General features: G+C 47.9%; 1 protein-coding gene across 4 annotated transcripts in view; it reads right to left on the reverse strand.

Annotated features, from left to right (window-relative positions):
* Window positions 1-19,452, reverse strand: part of LOC136613059 (uncharacterized) — a 38,670-nt gene that overhangs the window by 5,339 nt on the left and 13,879 nt on the right. For 3 of the 4 annotated variants that reach the window (XM_066593887.1, XM_066593886.1, XM_066593889.1), the window contains 4 exons: window positions 19,076-19,197; window positions 17,051-17,078; window positions 9,345-9,502; window positions 6,454-6,612 (listed from right to left, as the gene is read on the reverse strand). In XM_066593887.1, coding sequence (XP_066449984.1) covers window positions 6,454-6,612; window positions 9,345-9,502; window positions 17,051-17,078; window positions 19,076-19,114 — 384 coding nt within the window. In that variant the 5' untranslated portion in view covers window positions 19,115-19,197. The remainder of the gene's footprint in view (window positions 1-6,453; window positions 6,613-9,344; window positions 9,503-17,050; window positions 17,079-19,075; window positions 19,198-19,452) is intronic. The other variant, XM_066593890.1, reaches the window with a different exon arrangement.

A 19,452-nucleotide genomic window follows, 5' to 3' on the forward strand; every position in this document is an offset into this window, starting at 1 on the left:
TTTCCATTTGTGAAAATCTGGGCAATTCAAGAAAGTGATGGGAACGACACAGCAACGGATAGGGCAGATGAGGGGCTACATGTTGGGCTGCATCTCAAGTTCCCAGGTCCCACTATTAAGCCACAATAGCGGCAAGAGTGGGCCCACCCCCTCCCAACAATTTTTACTTCTGAAAAGCCCTCATTAGCAATGCATACCTTAGCTAAGCACCACACTACCTCCAACAAAGCACAATCACTGCCTGCATGACACTCCGCTGCCACTTCTCCTGGGTTACATGCTGCCCAACCCCAACCCCCCGCACGACCCAGTGTCCACAGCGCACACCAAAGTGTCCCTGCCCAGCCTTCAGCTGCCCTCATGCCACACCACCCTCATGTCTATTTATAAGTGCGTCTGCCATGAGGAGGAACCGCAGGCACACACTGCAGAGGGTTGGCACGGCTAGGCAGCGACCCTCTTTAAAAGGGGCGGGGCGATAGCCCACAATGCTGTACAGAAGCAATGAGAAATATAATCCTGTGCCACCGCCATCAGGAGCTGCACACGTGGGCATAGCAATCTGGAACCTTTGTGCCACACACTATTCATTCTGTCAAGGTGTCTGCATGCCCCAGTCAGACCGCGGTTGTTTATAAATAGTCACAGGCAGGTACAACTCCGCAATGGGAATTCCGTGTGCACCCACAGCATGGGTGGCTCCCTGGAACCCACCGGCTGTACATAAATGTATCCCATTGCAGTGCCCTGGACAGCAGAGCTAACGTCAGATTAAATGCAGGTGGGCTTCGGCCCACACTGCATGCCCCAACCTGACCAGGGTTTTTAATTCATAGACACAGGCAGGTACAACTCCCTATTGTGAAGTCCCTGTGGACTGACAGCATGGGTGGGTGCCAGGAAGCCACCGGCGGTACATAAATATATCCCATTGCATTGCTCATCACAGCTCAGGTAATGTCATGTTTAATGCAGGTTGGCTTCGGCCCACACTGCATGCCCCAGTCAGACTGGGGTTCTTTAGAATTGGACACATGCAGTTACAACTCCGTGTGGACCGACAGCATGGGTGGCTCCCTGGAACCCACCGACGGTACATAAATATATCCCATTGCAGTGCCCTGGACAGCAGAGCTAACGTCAGATTAAATGCAGGTGGGCTTCGGCCCACACTGCATGCCCCTGTCAGACTGGGGTTCTTTAGAAGTGGACACATGCAGTTACAACTCCGTGTCGACCGACAGCATGGGTGGCTCCCTGGAACCCACCGGCGGTACATAAATATATCCCATTGCATTGCCCATCACAGCTGAGGTAATATCATGTTTAATGCAGGTGGGCTTCGGCCCACACTGCATGCCCCAGTCAGACTGGGGTTCTTTAGAAGTGGACACATGCAGTTACAACTCCGTGTGGACCGACAGCATGGGTGGGTGCCAGAAAGCAACCGGCGGTACATAAATATATCCCATTGCAGTGCCCAGCACAGCTGATGTAACGTCAGCTTTAATGCAGGTGGGCAAAAAATTTATTGGATTACACTGTAGGCGAGGGCCCCAAAAAATTGGTGTACCAACAGTACTAATGTACCTCAGAAAAATTGCCCATGCCCAACCAAGAGGGCAGGTGAAACCCATTAATCGCTTTGGTTAATGTGGCTCAATTTGTAACTAGGCCTGGAGGCAGCTCAGTTAAAATAAAAATTGGTTCAGGTGAAAGTTTCAACGCTTTAATGAGCATTGAAACGTATAAAAATTGTTTACAAAAATTATATGACTGAGCCTTGTGGGCCTAAGAAAAATTGCTCGTTCGGCGTGATTACGTCAGGTTTCAGGAGGAGGAGCAGGAGGAGGAGGATGAATATTGTGCACAGATTGATGAAGCTAAAAGGACCACGTTTTTGATGGTGATAGAGAACAATGCTTCCATCAGCGGGTGCAGCCAACGTATTGTTTAGGTATCGCTACTGTCCGCTGGTAGAGAGCAGAGGTCTGGGGAAATCCAGGCTTTGTTCATCTTGATGAGTGTAAGCCTGTCGGCACTGTCGGTTGACAGGCAGGTATGCTTATCTGTGATGATTCCCCTAGCCGCACTAAACACCCTCTCTGACAAGACGCTAGCCGCAGGACAAGCAAGCACCTCCAGGGCATACAGCGCGAGTTCAGGCCACGTGTCCAGCTTCAACACCCAGTAGTTGTAGGGGGCAGAGGCGTCACGGAGGACGGTCGTGCGATCGGCTACGTACTCCCTCACCATCCTTTTACAGTGCTCCCGCCGACTCAGCCTTGACTGGGGAGCGGTGACACAGTCTTGCTGGGGAGCCAGAAAGCTGTCAAAGGCCTTAGAGAGTGTTCCCCTGCCTGTGCTGTACATGCTGCCTGATCTCCGCGCCTCCCCTGCTACCTGGCCCTCAGAACTGCGCCTTCTGCCACTAGCGCTGTCGGATGGGAATTTTACCATCAGCTTGTCCGCCAGGGTCCTGTGGTATAGCATCACTCTCGAACCCCTTTCCTCTTCGGGTATGAGAGTGGAAAGGTTCTCCTTATACCGTGGGTCGAGCAGTGTGTACACCCAGTAATCTGTAGTGGCCAGAATGCGTGTAACGAGAGGGTCACGAGAAAGGCATCCTAACATGAAGTCAGCCATGTGTGCCAGGGTACCTGTACGCAACACATGGCTGTCCTCACTAGGAAGATCACTTTCAGGATCCTCCTCCTCCTCCTCCTCAGGCCATACACGCTGAAAGGATGACAGGCAAGCAGCATGGGTACCCTCAGCAGTGGGCCAAGCTGTCTCTTCCCCATCCTCCTCATGCTCCTCCTCCTCCTCCTCAACGCGCTGAGATATAGACAGGAGGGTGCTCTGACTATCCAGCGACATACTGTCTTCCCCCGCCTCCGTTTCCGAGCGCAAAGCGTCTGCCTTTATGCTTTGCAGGGAACTTCTCAAGAGGCATAGCAGAGGAATGGTGACGCTAATGATTGCAGCATCGCCGCTCACCATCTGGGTAGACTCCTCAAAGTTTCCAAGGACCTGGCAGATGTCTGCCAACCAGGCCCACTCTTCTGTAAAGAATTGAGGAGGCTGACTCCCACTGCGCCGCCCATGTTGGAGTTGGTATTCCACTATAGTTCCACGCTGCTCATAGAGCCTGCCCAACATGTGGAGCGTAGAGTTCCACCGTGTGGGCACGTCGCACAGCAGTCGGTGCACTGGCAGATGAAACCGATGTTGCAGGGTGCGCAGGGTGGCAGCGTCCGTGTGGGATTTGCGGAAATGTGCGCTGAGCCGGCGCACCTTTCCGAGCAGGTCTGACAAGCGTGGATAGCTTTTCAGAAAGCGCTGAACCACGAAATTAAAGACGTGGGCCAGGCATGGCACGTGCGTGAGGCTGCCGAGCTGCAGAGCCGCCACCAGGTTACGGCCGTTGTCACACACGACCATGCCCGGTTGGAGGCTCAGTGGCGCAAGCCAGCGGTCGGTCTGCTCTGTCAGACCCTGCAGCAGTTCGTGGGCCGTGTGCCTCTTCTCTCCTAAGCTGAGTAGTTTCAGCACGGCCTGCTGACGCTTGCCCACCGCTGTGCTGCCGTGCGACACCGACTGTTGGCGACGTGCTGCTGCTGACACATCTTGATTGCGAGACAGAGGTTGCGTAGGAGGAGGAGGGTGGTTTAGTGGAGGAAGCATACACCGCCGCAGATACTACCACCGAGCTGGGGCCCGCAATTCTGGGGGTGGGTAGGATGTGAGCGGTCCCAGGCTCTGACTCTGTCCCAGCCTCCACTAAATTCACCCAATGTGCCGTCAGGGAGATATAGTGGCCCTGCCCGCCTGTGCTTGTCCACGTGTCCGTTGTTAAGTGGACCTTGGCAGTAACCGCGTTGGTGAGGGCGCGTACAATGTTGCGGGAGACGTGGTCATGCAGGGCTGGGATGGCACATCGGGAAAAGTAGTGGCGACTGGGAACTGAGTAGCGCGGGGCCGCCACCGCCATCATACCTTTGAAAGCCTCCATTTCCACAACCCTATACGGCAGCATCTCCAGGCTGATAAATTTGGCTATGTACACGTTTAACGCTTGAGCGTGGGGGTGCGTGGCGGCGAACTTGCGCTTGCGCTCCAACACTTGCGCTAGCGACGGCTGGACGGTGCGCTGAGAGACATTGGTGGATGGGGCCAAGGAAAGCTGAGGTGAGGGTGCGGGTGCAGGCCAGGAGATGGTAGTGCCTGTGTCCTGAGAGGGGGTTGGATCTCAGTGGCAGGTTGGGGCACAGGGGGACAGGCAGCGGTGCAAACCGGAGGCGGTGAACGGCCTTCGTCCCACTTTGTGGGGTGCTTGGCCATCATATGTCTGCGCATGCTGGTGGTGGTGAGGCTGGTGGTGGTGGCTCCCCGGCTGATCTTGGCGCGACAAAGGTTGTACACCACTGTTTGTCGGTCGTCTGCACTCTCCGTGAAAAACTGCCAGACCTTTGAGCACCTCGGCCTCTGCAGAGTGGCATGGCGCGAGGGGGCGCTTTGGGAAACAGTTGGTGGATTATTCGGTCTGGCCCTGCCTCTACCCCTGGCCACCGCACTGCCTCTTCCAACCTACCCTGCTGCTGCACTTGCCTCCCCCTCTGAAGATCTGTCCTCAGTAGGCGTAGCAAACCAGGTGGGGTCAGTCACCTCATCGTCCTGCTGCTCTTCCTCCGAATCCTCTGTGTGCTCCTCCCTTGGACTTACTCCAATTACTACTACCTGAGTGATAGACAACTGTGTCTCATCGTCATCGTCCTCCTCACCCACTGAAAGCTCTTGAGACAGTTGCCGGAAGTCCCCAGCCTCATCCCCCGGACACCGGGAACTTTCCAAAGGTTGGGCATCGGTCACGACAAACTCCTCCAGTGGGAGAGGATTCGGAACCATTGCTGCCCATTCTGGGCAGGGGCCCAAGAACAGTTCCTGGGAGTCTGCATGCTCCTCAGAATGTGTCATTGTAATGGAGTGAGGAGGCTGGGAGGAAGGAGGAGCAGCAGCCAGAGGATTCAGAGTTGCAGCAGTGGACGGCGCAGAACTCTGGGTGGACGATAGATTGCTGGATGCACTTTCTGCCATCCACGACAGGACCTGCTCACACTGCTCATTTTCTAATAAAGGTGGACCCATTAATTGTGAGATGAATGTGGGGACGCCAGAAACGTGCCTCTCTCCTAATCCCGCAGCAGTCGGCTGCGATACACCTGGATCAGGAGCTCGGCCTGTGCCCACACCCTGACTTGGGCCTCCGCGTCCTCGCCCGCGTCCACGTCCTCTAGGCCTACCCCTACCCCTCAGCATGCTGTATTACCAGTAGTGCAGAAACAGAACGCTGTAATTAAATGTGCCGCTTATTGGCCTGTGGTTGGAGGCGGACTTCGCTTACGGAACGCACAGCAGAGGCAGGAAAGAATTTTGCGCAAGCCTGCTGTAACACTTAGCTGGCTGCGTATGAATTAGGACAACTACCCTCAGCAGAGACGCAGTACACTGAGGACGGTCACAGGCAGCCCAAATAGATTTTTTTTCCCAAATTTTTTTGGAAAAGCCCACTGCCTATATAGACTGTATATGTCTTTCACTGTCCCTGCCTCACCACCACTACTGGCCCTGGACTATGTAAAATTACTGCAGGACGCAATGCTCTGGACGCAATGCTCTGCATGGCCGATATACAAAAAAAAATAAAAAAAATGTGCAACACTGCAAAAAGCAGCCTCAACAGTACTGCACACGGTGAGATGTGGCCCTAAGAAGGACAGTTGGGGTTCTTGAAGCCTAAAATAACTCCTAACGCTCTCCCTATAGCAGCTCCGGCATCAGCAGCACTTTCCCTGATCTCTGTCAGAATGCATCTGTGGTGAGCCGCGGGAGGGGCCGATTTATATACTCGGGTGACACCTGATCTCGCCAGCCACTCACTGCAGGGGGGTGGTATAGGGCTTGAAAGTCGCAGGGGGAAGTTGTAATGCCTTCCCTGTCTTTCTATTGGCCAGAAAAGCGCGCTAACGTCTCAGAGATGAAAGTGAAAGTAACTCGAACATCGCGTGGTGCTCGCCTCTAGTAACGAGCATCTCGAACACGCTAATACTCGAACGAGTATCAAGCTCGGACGAGTACGTTCGCTCATCTCTATTAAAAACAGATAGCAAACAGAATACTGGAACACAGTCACTTAGAACTCTAGGAACCTGCTGCTCAAAGGGGTTGGGTGCCTTAAATCACCACAGAAGGGCCTGATAGATCAAGGACAGAAAGCCGGGTGCGTATGCTGGTATGCTTTACCAGAAGAAGAGACAGCCTGAAGCACAGTGTGGCATCTCCCACACAGAATACCAGGAATATGCCGTTGACTTCAGCCAGGGGAGGTGAGATGAAGCATTGACGGGTATATGAATATAGGTTTCCTGTACCCACCTTGAGGAATTCACTCACCTCTATTGAAGTGCTCCTTTGTGTCTGTAGAAACATTGGAAGACTTGCAATGAAAGTACATGTGTTCTTTGTCATCTGGATGCAAATATTGAGGTTTCCAGATACAGAATCAATTTTTACATTACCTATAGGGTGCATTGGAAGGGCAATGATCTGCAACTAAAGGAGAAGTAGGATGTATCTATTGTAGGTAGGCAAGTTCCCTCTTTCTAAGCAAGACACTTGAACATTTTGCTTTGTGGATTCATGTCCAGTTGACATTTAATTTACATATAATAATGCATGAGATCTCTCTGAACGAGTACAATTATTTTCTTGTCAGCCATTTTTCTTATTCCTTCTTTACTATATACAAAAATATATACTTTAATAAAAATAAAAACATAGCTAATAGAGATGAGCGAGCATACTCGTCCGAGCTTGATGCTTGTTCGAGTATTAGGGTGCTTGAGATGCTCGTTACTCGAGACGAGCACCACGCGATACTCGTCTCGATTAAACGAGCACTGACCATTGAATTCAATGGAGCCGGCAATACAGCCGGCTCCATTGAAAGCAATGGGCTGCCGGCGATCTCAGGATGAATTTTCGGGAAGGGCTTCAAAATATATGCCCTTACCTGAAAATCATCCTAAGGGTGCGTTCAGACGAGCGTGTTTTGGTGCGTGCATACGCACGCACAAAAACACGCTTGTATTTGCAACACTGCATTCCCTATGGTGTGTGCACATGTCTGTACTTTGCAGGTGCGTGCCTGCAAAGATAGGACATGCGTGCACCATAGGGAATGCACGCATTGTTTTCAATGGAGCCGCGGCTGCTGCCGGCGGCTCCATTGAAAACAATGGCCTACTGGCTCCCTGCATTCCTTTTCAGGGAAAGACTTTACATATAAGCCCTTCCCTGAAAAAGAAAGATTTTAGTGTAAAAAAGAATAAAAATGCAGGCATTCTCTTCAATGGAGCCGCTGCTGCTGCCAGCGACTCCATTGAAGACAATGGTCTGCTGGCACACCTGAATTCTTTTTCAGGGAAGGGCTTTACATATAAGCCATTCCCTGGAAATGAATTAAAAGTGATTTAAAAAACAAAAAAATAGATACTCACCTCCCTTCAGCTGCCGGGGCACAGCCGCGTCTTCTCCTGCTGCCCCTTGCACTGTGGTGCTGAACTGCTGATCTATCACCAGCTGGGGATTTAAAATCCCCGCCTGCTGAAAGAGCTGAATGTGATTGGCTGAGGTGCACACCCAATCAGAGGCAGCTCTCACTCACACCCATTCATGAATTCATGAATGGGTGAGTGCTGCCTCTGATTGGCTCAGCGCAGGGACCAATCAGGGGCAGCTCTCAGCTGTCAATCAGAGGCAGCACTCACTCACCCATTCATGAATTCATGAATGGGTGTGAGTGAGGGCTGGCCTCTGATTGGTGAGGCTGTGACCAATCAGAGGCAGCTCATTCAGCAGGCGGGGATTTTAAATCCCCGGCTGCTGAATACTACTCAGAGCAGTTCAGGAGAACTGCCGGCCAGACGTGGCTGAACTCCGGCTTCAGCGGAAAGGTGAGTTTCCTTTTTTTTTTTATTTTTACACATTTTAAGATGATTTTCAGGTAAGGGCTTATATTTTTAAGCCCTTCCCGAAAATTCATCCCGCGCTCGCCGGCAGCCCATTGCTTTAAATGGAGCCGGCTGTATTGCCGACTCCATTGAATTCAATGGGCTAACATCGTTCTTCTCTGCCACAGCTGTTACAGAGGAGAACGATCTTTATGCTGACAGTGCGGGGGGGGGGCACTCTTGCCGCTATTGTGGCTTAATAGTGGGACCTGGGAACTTGATATGCAGCCCAACATGTAGCCCCTCGCCTGCCCTATCCGTTTCTGTGTCGTTCCCATCACTTTCGTGAATTTCCCAGATTTTCACAAATGAAAACCTTAGCGAGCATCGGCGATATACAAAAATGCTCGAGTCGCCCATTGACTTTAATGGGGTTCATTACTCGAAACGAACCCTCGGGCATCGCGGGAAGTTCGACTCGAGTAACGAGCACTCGAGCATTTTGGTGCTCGCTCATCTCTAGTAGCTAAACAAAAAGACCCAACGTGTTTCTACAGGTCCATACCCACCTGATCTACTATTGATGCTTCTTGCCACTGACCCTACTTCATGACCAAGGTACGCTCTGCTTTCTGATGCTCCAAAATATGCTGATGCACAAAATACAGTACAAGTCTGCTGCAGAAACTCCAGGGTTTGCTCTCAAATACAAGGTTTGCTACATTGACCTACCTGGTACTACATATATAAGAGGAAATGAGTAAGGATGAAAACCCAGCAGGACAGGAAGGTGATTTCATTCGATAACTCCTATCCCGGCTCAGGACGCAAATATATGATATTGGATATATGGATGACTAGCTGATATACCCGGCTTTGCCCGAGTTAATTTGGTACTGGTGTTTTTATCTGGTGTTCACACGGAAAATCTTATGAAGTTGTGGTTACTGTTATAGTCATGTTACATGGCCTATTAAAATGTTGACTCTGTCTATTGTACCTTCCAATAGGTAGTGCTGGTTCTCAATCACCATGCTCTCTATACACCTTGTCTCCACCTATAATTGGAATCCAACCCACCATGTCTCATACTGATGTATTTTTATATAGAGAAGAGACCTATAGGCTCCCAGAGGCATCAAGGCACATGGCCAACGGCTATCTCGAATAATATTTTACTATGTGTGATAAAGAAGAGTTGTTTTGGTCTAGTGGATGCCATGATAAAAACGTACCCCTGGGATAAAATAACAGAGAGTGAAGGTTTTAGAGAGTGATGTACTGTAGAACTTTTGACTATGGTACAGATCAGTCTCATACCACAATACTTACGAAAGTATCATAACTGCCGGATCCATCGTCCGAGATCAAATGAAGCCCAACTACATCCTTCTTGTCACGGTCTCTGAAATATAAGTTTAGGGTCGGTTCAAGGTGGGCTTTTTCCTGATGTACTGAAAAGAGGGTCTGCCCATCACGAGTCTGGAAGACTGAAAGAGGAGTAACTGCAGTTAGAGCAGAAAGCAGTGATGTGCAATCCATATAAAACAGGAAATAATATGGCCTCTCCCCAAGAAGCTACATTGACCATCTTGATTAAGACAAAGTTACAGAGTAAAGTAGAAGCCTCCAATGTTAAGAAGAAGTAGTATGGTAAAATTCTTCCAAGTGAGAAACAGCAGCTGCTAGTGGTCAATTCATAGGAAAAAGAAACAGGGCCCCAACACCTTATCTATGCTGAGAAGGAGCAACAATTTAAAAGCCACACTGTCAATACCCATCAAAAACCTTAAATGCTTAATGCATTAAGTAGCCACCTACAGGTGGCATTAGAGAGCCATTTTGCATTGTTTGTCCAAAAAGGTGTCTTAGAACACATTACCTACTCCTACTAGCAAGAGCAGACTGTGCTGGGGGGGGGGGGGGGGTCAGGGGGCATATGTGTCACTAGGGCCAGTCAACCAGAGATCGCCTGCCAATGACGGTTGGAGCAGACTGGGAGTTTACAGCACACCAAGAGGTTCTGGCCCAGAAGGGAGAAATCTGTGGTTTGCACTCAGCTCTGATGAGCAGCGAAGCCATAGTGCAGCAGATTACAAATGAAGCCCGACAGCTCATCCCAGTGATGTCGCTCCTGTGCGGATCCACATAAATGAGTATCACTGGCATCACTTACAGCGCTGCTGAAATGGAGGCGGAGCAGTCTGGGGAGCACTCTCCCCCAGACCGCTTCTATTTAAGGTAAGCAGAGAGTCATTCAAAAATGAACGACTGCCATTTTCACCGAACGGCACGTCATTCAGTTTTCTGCATGCAGAAACTGAACAACTCTTGCTGCATACATTTACATGGGATGATTATTGTTCATATTCTCAGAGGAGTGTGGGAATCTGAACAAGAATCATCCCATGAGATGGAAACCTGGACGGCCCTAAACACGTTCTCGACCTGTTAGTCATGCGGTGTCATAAAGAGGCAAGTTGTGCTGCTAAACTGACTTTTGGGGGCTGGTAGCTGTTGGCATGGGAAGGGGGGAGTTGAGGGGTTCTTTGTCAAAAAAAATAAATATATATATATATATATATATATATATATATATATATATAGGTCAGAAACGCTCTTTTCTCCTTAGGGAGAGCAACTATATACTATAAACTAAGTGAGGAGACTCAAATGGCCACGCACGCTCCTCTGGGTAATATGCAAATAAGGGAGATGGAATAAATCCTCCACAGTGCCACCTATTGAAAGGCAGCATTCCTTCGAGTCAAAGTGGGACTTTTTATACAAGTCTTGTTACAATGACTGGGAATCAAAAGCAAAGCCAGACTCCATGTACATACAGCAAAAGCCAGACTCCTACTGTACACTGATGATGGGCAATAACCCGGAAACAGCTGTATGTACATGGAGTCTGGCTTTGCTTTTGATTCCCAGTCATTGTAACAAGACTTGTATAAAAAGTCCCACTTTGACTCGAAGGAATGCTGCCTTTCAATAGGTGGCACTGTGGAGGATTTATTCCATCTCCCTTATTTGCATATATAGCTAATGGATGGGTCTTTGCTCATGGGCCAGTGATGAATGCATGCGCCCATACTAAAAATGTGCGATCCAGTCCCTACCCACTAGGCCTGTTGAGGATCTATCTACATAGCTATAATATGATATATTTTTAGATTAGACATTATTCAGTTATAATGTGGCCATATTTTAACATCTTAAATATGGCTTCAAGTATCAGCTAGACCACAGACCTACAATCCACAATTAATGACATCAGTCATCCATACAGGGCTTTTAGCTTAAGTCACTATGTAGTTGTGCTGCGGTGAACCCCAGCCACACAAGTAGTGGGTACTAAAAGGAAGTATAATAGCTTAAAGTACTTAAAGGAAAATGGAGTAATTAACCAGAGCCAGCATGGGTTTGGAACAAACAAGTCATGCCAGACGAATCTAATTTCCTTCTATGACAGAATCACTGACTGGGTTGATGAGGGAAATGTGTCAGATATAGTACATCTTGACTTTATTAAAGCATTTGAAAAAGTGTCTCATATCATTCCTATTGAAAAAAAATTTACCAAATATGGGATTGACAATGCAAGTGTTAGATGGATTCAGAATTGGTTGAATGATTGTACTCAAAGAGTGGTCATAAATGGCTGCACATCCAAGTGGAAGAATGTATCAAGTGGGGTACCACATTTCTATAAAATGACCTGGGAGGAGGGAACTGATCAAATTTGCTGACGACACAAAGCTAGGAAGGTATAGCTAACAACAGAGAAGAGAGAGCGGATTCAAAAAGATCTAGAAAAGCTTGAACATTTGGCAGCGATTAACAGAAAGGCATTGACAAGGAGAAATGCAAGGCATCTGGGCAAGAAAAATGAAAAAAGCACATATAGAATGGGATGAATTGGGCTAAGCAGCAGCACATGTGAAAAAGACTTCGGTATACCAATAGATCAATCAATAGATCAATAGACTAAACATGAGTCAACAATTTGATGTAGCGGCAAAAAAGGCAAAATAATTCTGGGATGTATTAAGAAAAGTATAGAGTCTAGATCACATAAGGCAATTATGCCCCTCTACTCTTCCTTAGGGCTCCTTGATATGGGCACTGTGATTTTCGACCGTCTGGAGAAAAAAGAAAAAAAACACACAAAGTCACGGCTGATACATTTCCCGCTTTAACGCCCGTTCAGATGTCTGGGCCTGTGGCGTACATACTCCAGGATACACTTGGGCGTCAGGAGAGAGTTTAGCTCTGCTAAACTTCCTCCCCCTTCATTCTCCCTTTCTGCCCTTTGTCGGCTGTTGGCAAAGGGAAGCGGCAGGACAGGGAGGTAGTGTGCTAAACTTCCGCCACCCTCTGGCCCTTGCCGGCTGCCTGCAATTGGAGAGGGCGAGAGCTAGTGTGCTAATCTCCCACCCCATCCCGCCCCCTCCCTTTGCCGACAGCCGGCAAGAGGAAGGAAGGTGGAGGGAGTTTAGCAGAGCCGCTGCTAAACTCCTTCCCACCTCCCTTTTACAGCAGCTATCATAGGGTCCTATGAGTCATATAGGAGTCTATGGAAATGTCCCAAATATTCCATCCGGAAGATGGGTCCAGACCAGCCAGAATAAAAACGGTCAGCCAGAATGCACTCTTTTTTCCACCTGCCCGTTTTTATGCACCAGAAAATCACCCATCTGAACTGATACATTGGAATCCAATGCATCAGATGGTCGCGATTTGTGGCTAGCATTTTATCGCGGCAAAAACAGGATTTTTGGTACAATTTACCGTAAAAGCTCTTTCTCGTCCTATTCATTGGTGGACACAGCAAGACCTTGGGTATAGCTTCTGCCACTAGGAGGTGACACCAAGCATAAAAAGTGTTAGCTCCTTCCACTAGCTATACCCCTCCTGCAGGCATTCAGCTAGCTCAGTTTGTATGCAAGCAGTAGGAGCAGCCAGTAGGATACGACAATCGTTAATAACAATACTTAAGAAATTAACCCTTTGTACCACCATGTGCTACTGCACTGAGGACCCTCCAACCAAGGAGTACATGTTACAGTCCTAATACCAGACTGGGTGGGTGCTGTCCCCCCCCCCCCCTCCCCCAATGAACAGGACGAGGAAGTGATTTTACGGTAAGTTATACCAAAAATCCTGTTTTCTCGTTCGTATCATTGGGGGACACAGCAAGACCTTGGGACAATCTAGAGCAGTATCCAAGGGGGTGGGAAATTATAAGAAGCCAAAAGGTGTGACAAAGCGCAATAAGCTCTTCAACTGTGACTAGCGTTAATGGATAGTCCGGCCTCCAGTGGGCTCAGAGATGGAGCATAAGACAGCTCAAGAAACAGACCCATTCATCCATCAGGAGAGAGCTGCCTACAATGGAGCTTTCGATGAGGCACTCGCTGTCCGAATAATATGTGCCATAACACAGCCAGACAATATAATGCTCTTGGCACTGTAACCTCGTACTGCCGCAAAGCAGTATTGGTACTAGGAGTCAAAGGCCATGACTTGAGTTGTCAGGAGGACCAGCAGAGAGCTAGGACAACTGAAGAATCCCACTTGAGATAATCTTGCAGTCGGAAAGAACCACCTGTGATGGTCAGTGGGACAGACCACCATCAATAAACTTACCAACCGAAGTCTTCAGTAAAGTGTATCCCAAGACCACTTGCCATGAGGGAATATGCAACAGCTCGAAAACAACCTTGTCCTGATGAGAAAACGACCGTAAAAAAAAAAATCCGCCCGATAGAGCTTACTGCTCAGAAGATGGACTGCTAGCCAAGGTGAGTTGTACGTGACCTCAAGGCACAAAACAAATTTGTCTGTAACAGCTGCTGCACGACTAAGCATCCAAAAAAGATCTGTGGTGTCATCAGCAGCAACAAAGCTGTAAACTTCAAAGTACTGGGGCCTTCTAGCTGTCGATCTGGGTGAACAGCTGCCTCCACCAAAATCCCGACTGTAAACACTGTGGTTGGAAAGCTGGCAGGGAGAGGCTCGCGTTTCCCCAGGTCAACTGTCTTGAGAAAGTCGTACAAGCAGCTGACTATCTTCAGAATGTGGGGTACATAGAACACCGGCACCGCTGTTCGGTCCAAGGCCATATAACTGAAGTGCGGCATGGCCCTGATGCCGTGTATTCCGACAACCCCCACACGAGACGTTGGTTCTCTTGGCAGCTGTAAAGTGAAAAGGACTTGCGTAAAAAGGTTCTTCAGCCAGTTAGCTTGTCGTTAAATGACCGTATCTCTGTTAAATGGTGAAAAGGAAGCCTCCCAGTAGGCATGGGAGCTACAGCTAGCAGAGTGAATAGGGGATGTAGACACCTGGCTCACAAATACCAGTAGTAGCTGCATGAAACCTATTGGTTTGCAAAGAAGTCTGCTGTAGAACGATGAAAAAGAAGCACTCCACTGAAATTGTGACAATGTCTGCATGAAGGCTATTACTTTTCCAAGGCTGGACTTCTTAAAACGAACTCGGGTTGACCATGTCCAAAGATGTCAGGACAACCGTATGACTCTAAATCAGGCCAAAGAAACATTGACATTAAGACACTACGTGAACCTCGCTGGTCCCCCTGTGGAAACATCAGAGCAGGGAGAGACGAGCGCGAATGACTGAAAGCAGGATAACTGTATAGTGTTTCACGACTTCCTACAAGCAACCATGCAGGAGGAATATAGCACAGGAGGAGCGCAGCGTGTGTCCGGATCCGTCAGATTTAAACGCTTAGTCTATCAGATGGTGCTATATAAGGACAGCACCTGGTATTCCCAGGCGGTCTCCCCCACCCTGCTTAGCTTCCAATCAGAGATCAGGCATGTTCAGGGCGGTGTGGCCATAGGCTGCAGAGGGCCTGCACCAAACGAAAGGACTTGAAAAATGAAAATAGCTTCCGGAGAGGTTAACCTCAGGGACCGTAACCCCAGGGACAGAGTCCATGGATGTCAGAGTTGGCCATGGCAAGAATTCACCACAGATGAGAAATTTTGTTGCCGTAGTTGCTGAGGAACCCCTGCAAATTCTCTGCTGATGCAAATTCACTCACCTAAAGGGGGGCGCATCAGCCATAGAACAAATTTACTCTTGTCAAACGAGAAATCAAAGGATGCATGACATCCCAACTCTTTGGATTAGCGAAGCAGTTGTCAGACAGGCTCCAAAGTTGGACCAGAGCATTGTATCTGCGCAGGAAGGATCCATGGAGAATGCTCGAGGAGCATATTTGGACACTACTCTGAATACAGAGTGCGCCTTATGGCCACAGTCCGGCCATCCACAATCAAAGAGACTTCTTGGCCCGTTGTACCCATGAGATACCGACCCAACATGTCTCATCCATGCATCACAGACACCATGAGTGACCCACGGTCTCATGGCCATGGCTGACGGAACTAGCTGCTCATCGGTTATAAAGAACTAGATGCCGTTATGGTGCTGAAACCACATGACAAGGAATTGGACCCACAGTGGCTCAGTGTCTCATGGAGCTGACCGGAGGGGTGCCAATAATGGAATTACAGCCCCCAGGCACCCTGTCAAAGGATGGAACCCCAGACTTACCACAATATGTAGACTGTACGACAAGACATACTCTGACAGGTTGGCAGTCCTATATCGTGGTGAGAGCGCACAATAATATGCGGCTCTGGATGTCCCCTGACTGCCCTTTCCAGCTGCAGTCTGGGAAAACAGGGAAGAGGCGAGGGGTATACTAACCTCCTGTATACTCACCCCTTTTCCAGAAGATCCTGCAAGGATCTGTCCCCTGCTATGTTGACCTTCCATCACAGCCATCCGTCTGAAGAAGTGTTCCCCACCGGGAGTTGCTCCAGGGTGGGGAACGATATAGCTGGCGGGCCTCGATCTAGTGCACACAGGCATAATCTAGCCACCGTGTCTTCTTTGGGTTGGGCGTAACAGCATGGTGGAGACACTGTACTGTTCGCCCTTCCCTGGGAGGACAGCGAAGTCAGGGAAAAGCCCTGCTTCCCTGTATTCCCAAAATTGACATCTTCCATAAAGACCTAAACTACACATGTCTGCCTCCTGCAAACACTAAGCGAAAAAACTGAGCTAGCTGAATGCTTGCAGGAGGGGTATAGCTAGTGGGAGGAGCTAACACTTTTTATGCTTAGTGTCGCCTCCTAGTGGCAGAAGCTATACCCAAGATCTTGCAGTGTCCCCCAATGATACGGACGAGAAATTGCTGTAATAAAACACTCGTGTGAATAAAGCCTTAGTCAGACCTCATTTGGAGTACTGTTTCCAGTTCTAGGCAGACTGATTTAAAAAAGACAGAAAACTGAAACAAGTATAGAGAAGAGCTACCAAGATGGTGAGCGGTCTGCAAATCATGTCCTATGAGGAGCGGTTAAAGGATCTGGGAATGTTTAGCTTGCAGAAGAGAAGGCTGAGAGGAGACTTAATAGCTGTCTTCAAATATCTGAAGGGTTGTCACAGTGCAGAGGGATCAGCCCTATTCTCATCTGCACAAGGAAAGACTAGAAGCAATGGGATGAAACTGAAAGGGAGGAGACACAGATTAGATATTAGAAAAACTTTTTGACGGTAAGGGTGATCAATGAGTGGAACAGGTTACCATGGGAGTTCTCCTTCAATGGACGTGTTCAAACAAAGGCTGTACAAATATCTGTCTGGGATGATTTAGTGATCCTGCACGAAGCAGGGGGTTGGACCCGATGACCCTGGAGGTCCCGTCCAACTCTACCATTCTATGATTCCATGTTTCTGCCTATAGATTTATTAAATCTTTTTAACGCATTGCAGAATTTGTCAGTGAGAGAATGGACATTGACATTACCTTTTTGGCATATTTGTTATGTTATTTCTAAAGGTTGTGAGAAAATAAAAGGAAGTCATTTTTGGTCATGCTGTCCCACACAGAGTAAAGGCTCAGAAAAATCATGAATAAATGGCTGCCTGCTCTGGGCAGGACTAGCATATGATCAGTCATTATAAACAACAAGGTTCTACCATTATTTTACCTTTTTCTTTAAATATAATCTCTTCTACCTGTAATGAAAAAGAAGGGTTGAGGTTCTTGCAAGCACCAGCTGCTCGTGAGGACTTTTCGAATGACAGCAAACATGACCAGGGGCGCCCCTATGATGAAGTGACCCGAGATTATTGCCTCAGGCAGCAGTCTGCAAGACTTCAGAGGGTTGGCGGGTTGCCACCCGGCTGATGAATTTTTTTTTAACATCCTTTAATGGCCAGTAAGAAATAATTTCCCAACAAGCAACCCAACAAGCATTGCACTCACACAGCCTGCAGCTCCTGTCTGCCTGCCGCCCCCTTTCTGTGACCCCTGGCCTCTTTCCATCTGTGTTACTGTATGCACATCCTTGGGTTAGAGGACAGGTTTCACAGAAGCTGTGGCTGGGGGCAGACAGGACCTGCAGGCTAGGTGAGTGCACCGCTTGTTGGGTTGCTGCCAGGCTGGAGGCCAATATTATTAATGGACCACTATTGGGGCACTATTACTGCTGGTGCCACCAACAAGGTCAAGTATTACTACTTGGACTACTAACAGGGTAACTATTACTACTAGAGTCATTATTACTACAAGGGTGACTAACGGGGTCACTTACTACTAGAGCTATAAACCCCTTAGTGACGGAGCTTTTTTGCTTTTTTCCATTTTCGTTTTTTCCTCCTCCCATTTAAAAAATCGTAGCTCCTTTATTTATCCATCGACGTCGCTGTATGAGGGCTTGTTTTTTGCGGGATGAGTTGTATTTTTTAATGGTACTATTTATTATACCATATAATGTATTGAAAAAAACTTTAAAAAAATTCTAAGTGGAGAGAAATTAAAAAAACAAAACGACATTCCACCATCTTTTGTTGCGCCTTGCTTCTACGGCGCACAAACTGCAACAAAAAAATGACCCGATAACTTTATTCTATGGATCAGTACAATTACGATACCAAACGTACAGTTTTTTTTTTTTTGCTGTACTACTTATATTTTTTTTTAAATTAGATTAAGATATTTAATTTTTTTAATTATTTGTGTCCCTTTTCTGCGGACAATAACTTTATTATTTTTCCGTCGACATAGTTGAGTGAGAGCTCATTTTGTGCGGTACAATTGACTTTTTGGTCGTTTTTTATTACATTTTTTATTGGAGATAGGGTGATCAAAAAAGTGCATTTCTGGCGTTCTTAATTTTTTTTTTTCGTACCATGTTCACCGTGCGGGTAAAATAATGCATGACTTTGATAGATCGGACACAGTGATACTAAACACAAATTTTTTGTTTAATATTTTGATTTTTTTTTACTTTTAGTACTTTTTTTTTTAATAATTAGTAAAACTTTTTTGCTCTTATTTTTACACTTTCTTTTAGTCCTCCTAGAGGACCACAACCAGCTATGCTTTGATCGCTCCTGCAGTATGACGTAATGCTATAGCTACGTCATACTGCTTTTTGACAGGCAGTCTATCGAGCCACCCCATGGGAATGGCTTGATAGGCAGCCCTGTGGCCTTTCAGAAGTCCCCCGGCTGCCATGACACCTGCACTGCTGCCCCAATCTCACTGCGGGGGAGCTGTACGGGACAGCGGCATTTAAAGGGTTAGTACGGCCGATCGTAGATTTTGCCCGTGGGTGTCAGCTATAACAAACAGCTGATGCCCACGCTGTATGGAGGGAGATAGCGGCGCTATCTCCCTCCATACAAGTCCTGCAACAGCAGGACGTAAAAACACTATTGGACCATCACTAAGGAGTTAAGTGTGACACCCTAATTATTGGCGTCCCTGCACCTGGCCCCATTACTCTGCCACTTTAGACAAGTTTCAACAGTTCCGATGCATGTTGGATCTTTTGTACCTTTTGTGTATTGGCGGATTTGATGCCTGTAAAGAGAGGGTTTTTCTCTTTTGTTTGGGGGGGGGGGGGCAGTGGACAATATTTTTTACACTTCAATTTAGGCAACATCTAGTTTTGGGGTGCCCCTGAACACGGACTAATGGTATACTCCCGAGCACAGACATTTCTAACCTTCGTAAGGTAATCCAGTTCACAGGGGGCGATGGTCATCGATGCAGTGTACCCCTCCTGGTTGACATTAGCAGCTTGCCTGGGTCTTTGAGGTTGGCTTTGGATTGGAGAGAATTTGCGATCTGTAAAATACAAAAACAGCTGCCAGTGTCGCTTTCCACAAAATGAAAAAAGAAAAAACAAAGCACAGTTTACCCATTCAGAATACGTTTGTGTTCACATTATCACCAGGGCACAAAGCATCTTCATATCCAGGTGATCGTAGGAGTACGGGTTCTTCACTATGTCCAGTCTTCTGGGTTTTTCCAAGATCTTTTGTGTGGCATTTTTGATTTCTAAACTAGGTAGTAAATTCAGCTGTCCCATAATCCCCCAAA

This window comes from Eleutherodactylus coqui, chromosome 2 (genome assembly GCF_035609145.1).
Source record: "Eleutherodactylus coqui strain aEleCoq1 chromosome 2, aEleCoq1.hap1, whole genome shotgun sequence".
In the NCBI taxonomy this organism is placed as follows: Eukaryota; Metazoa; Chordata; class Amphibia; order Anura; family Eleutherodactylidae; genus Eleutherodactylus; species Eleutherodactylus coqui.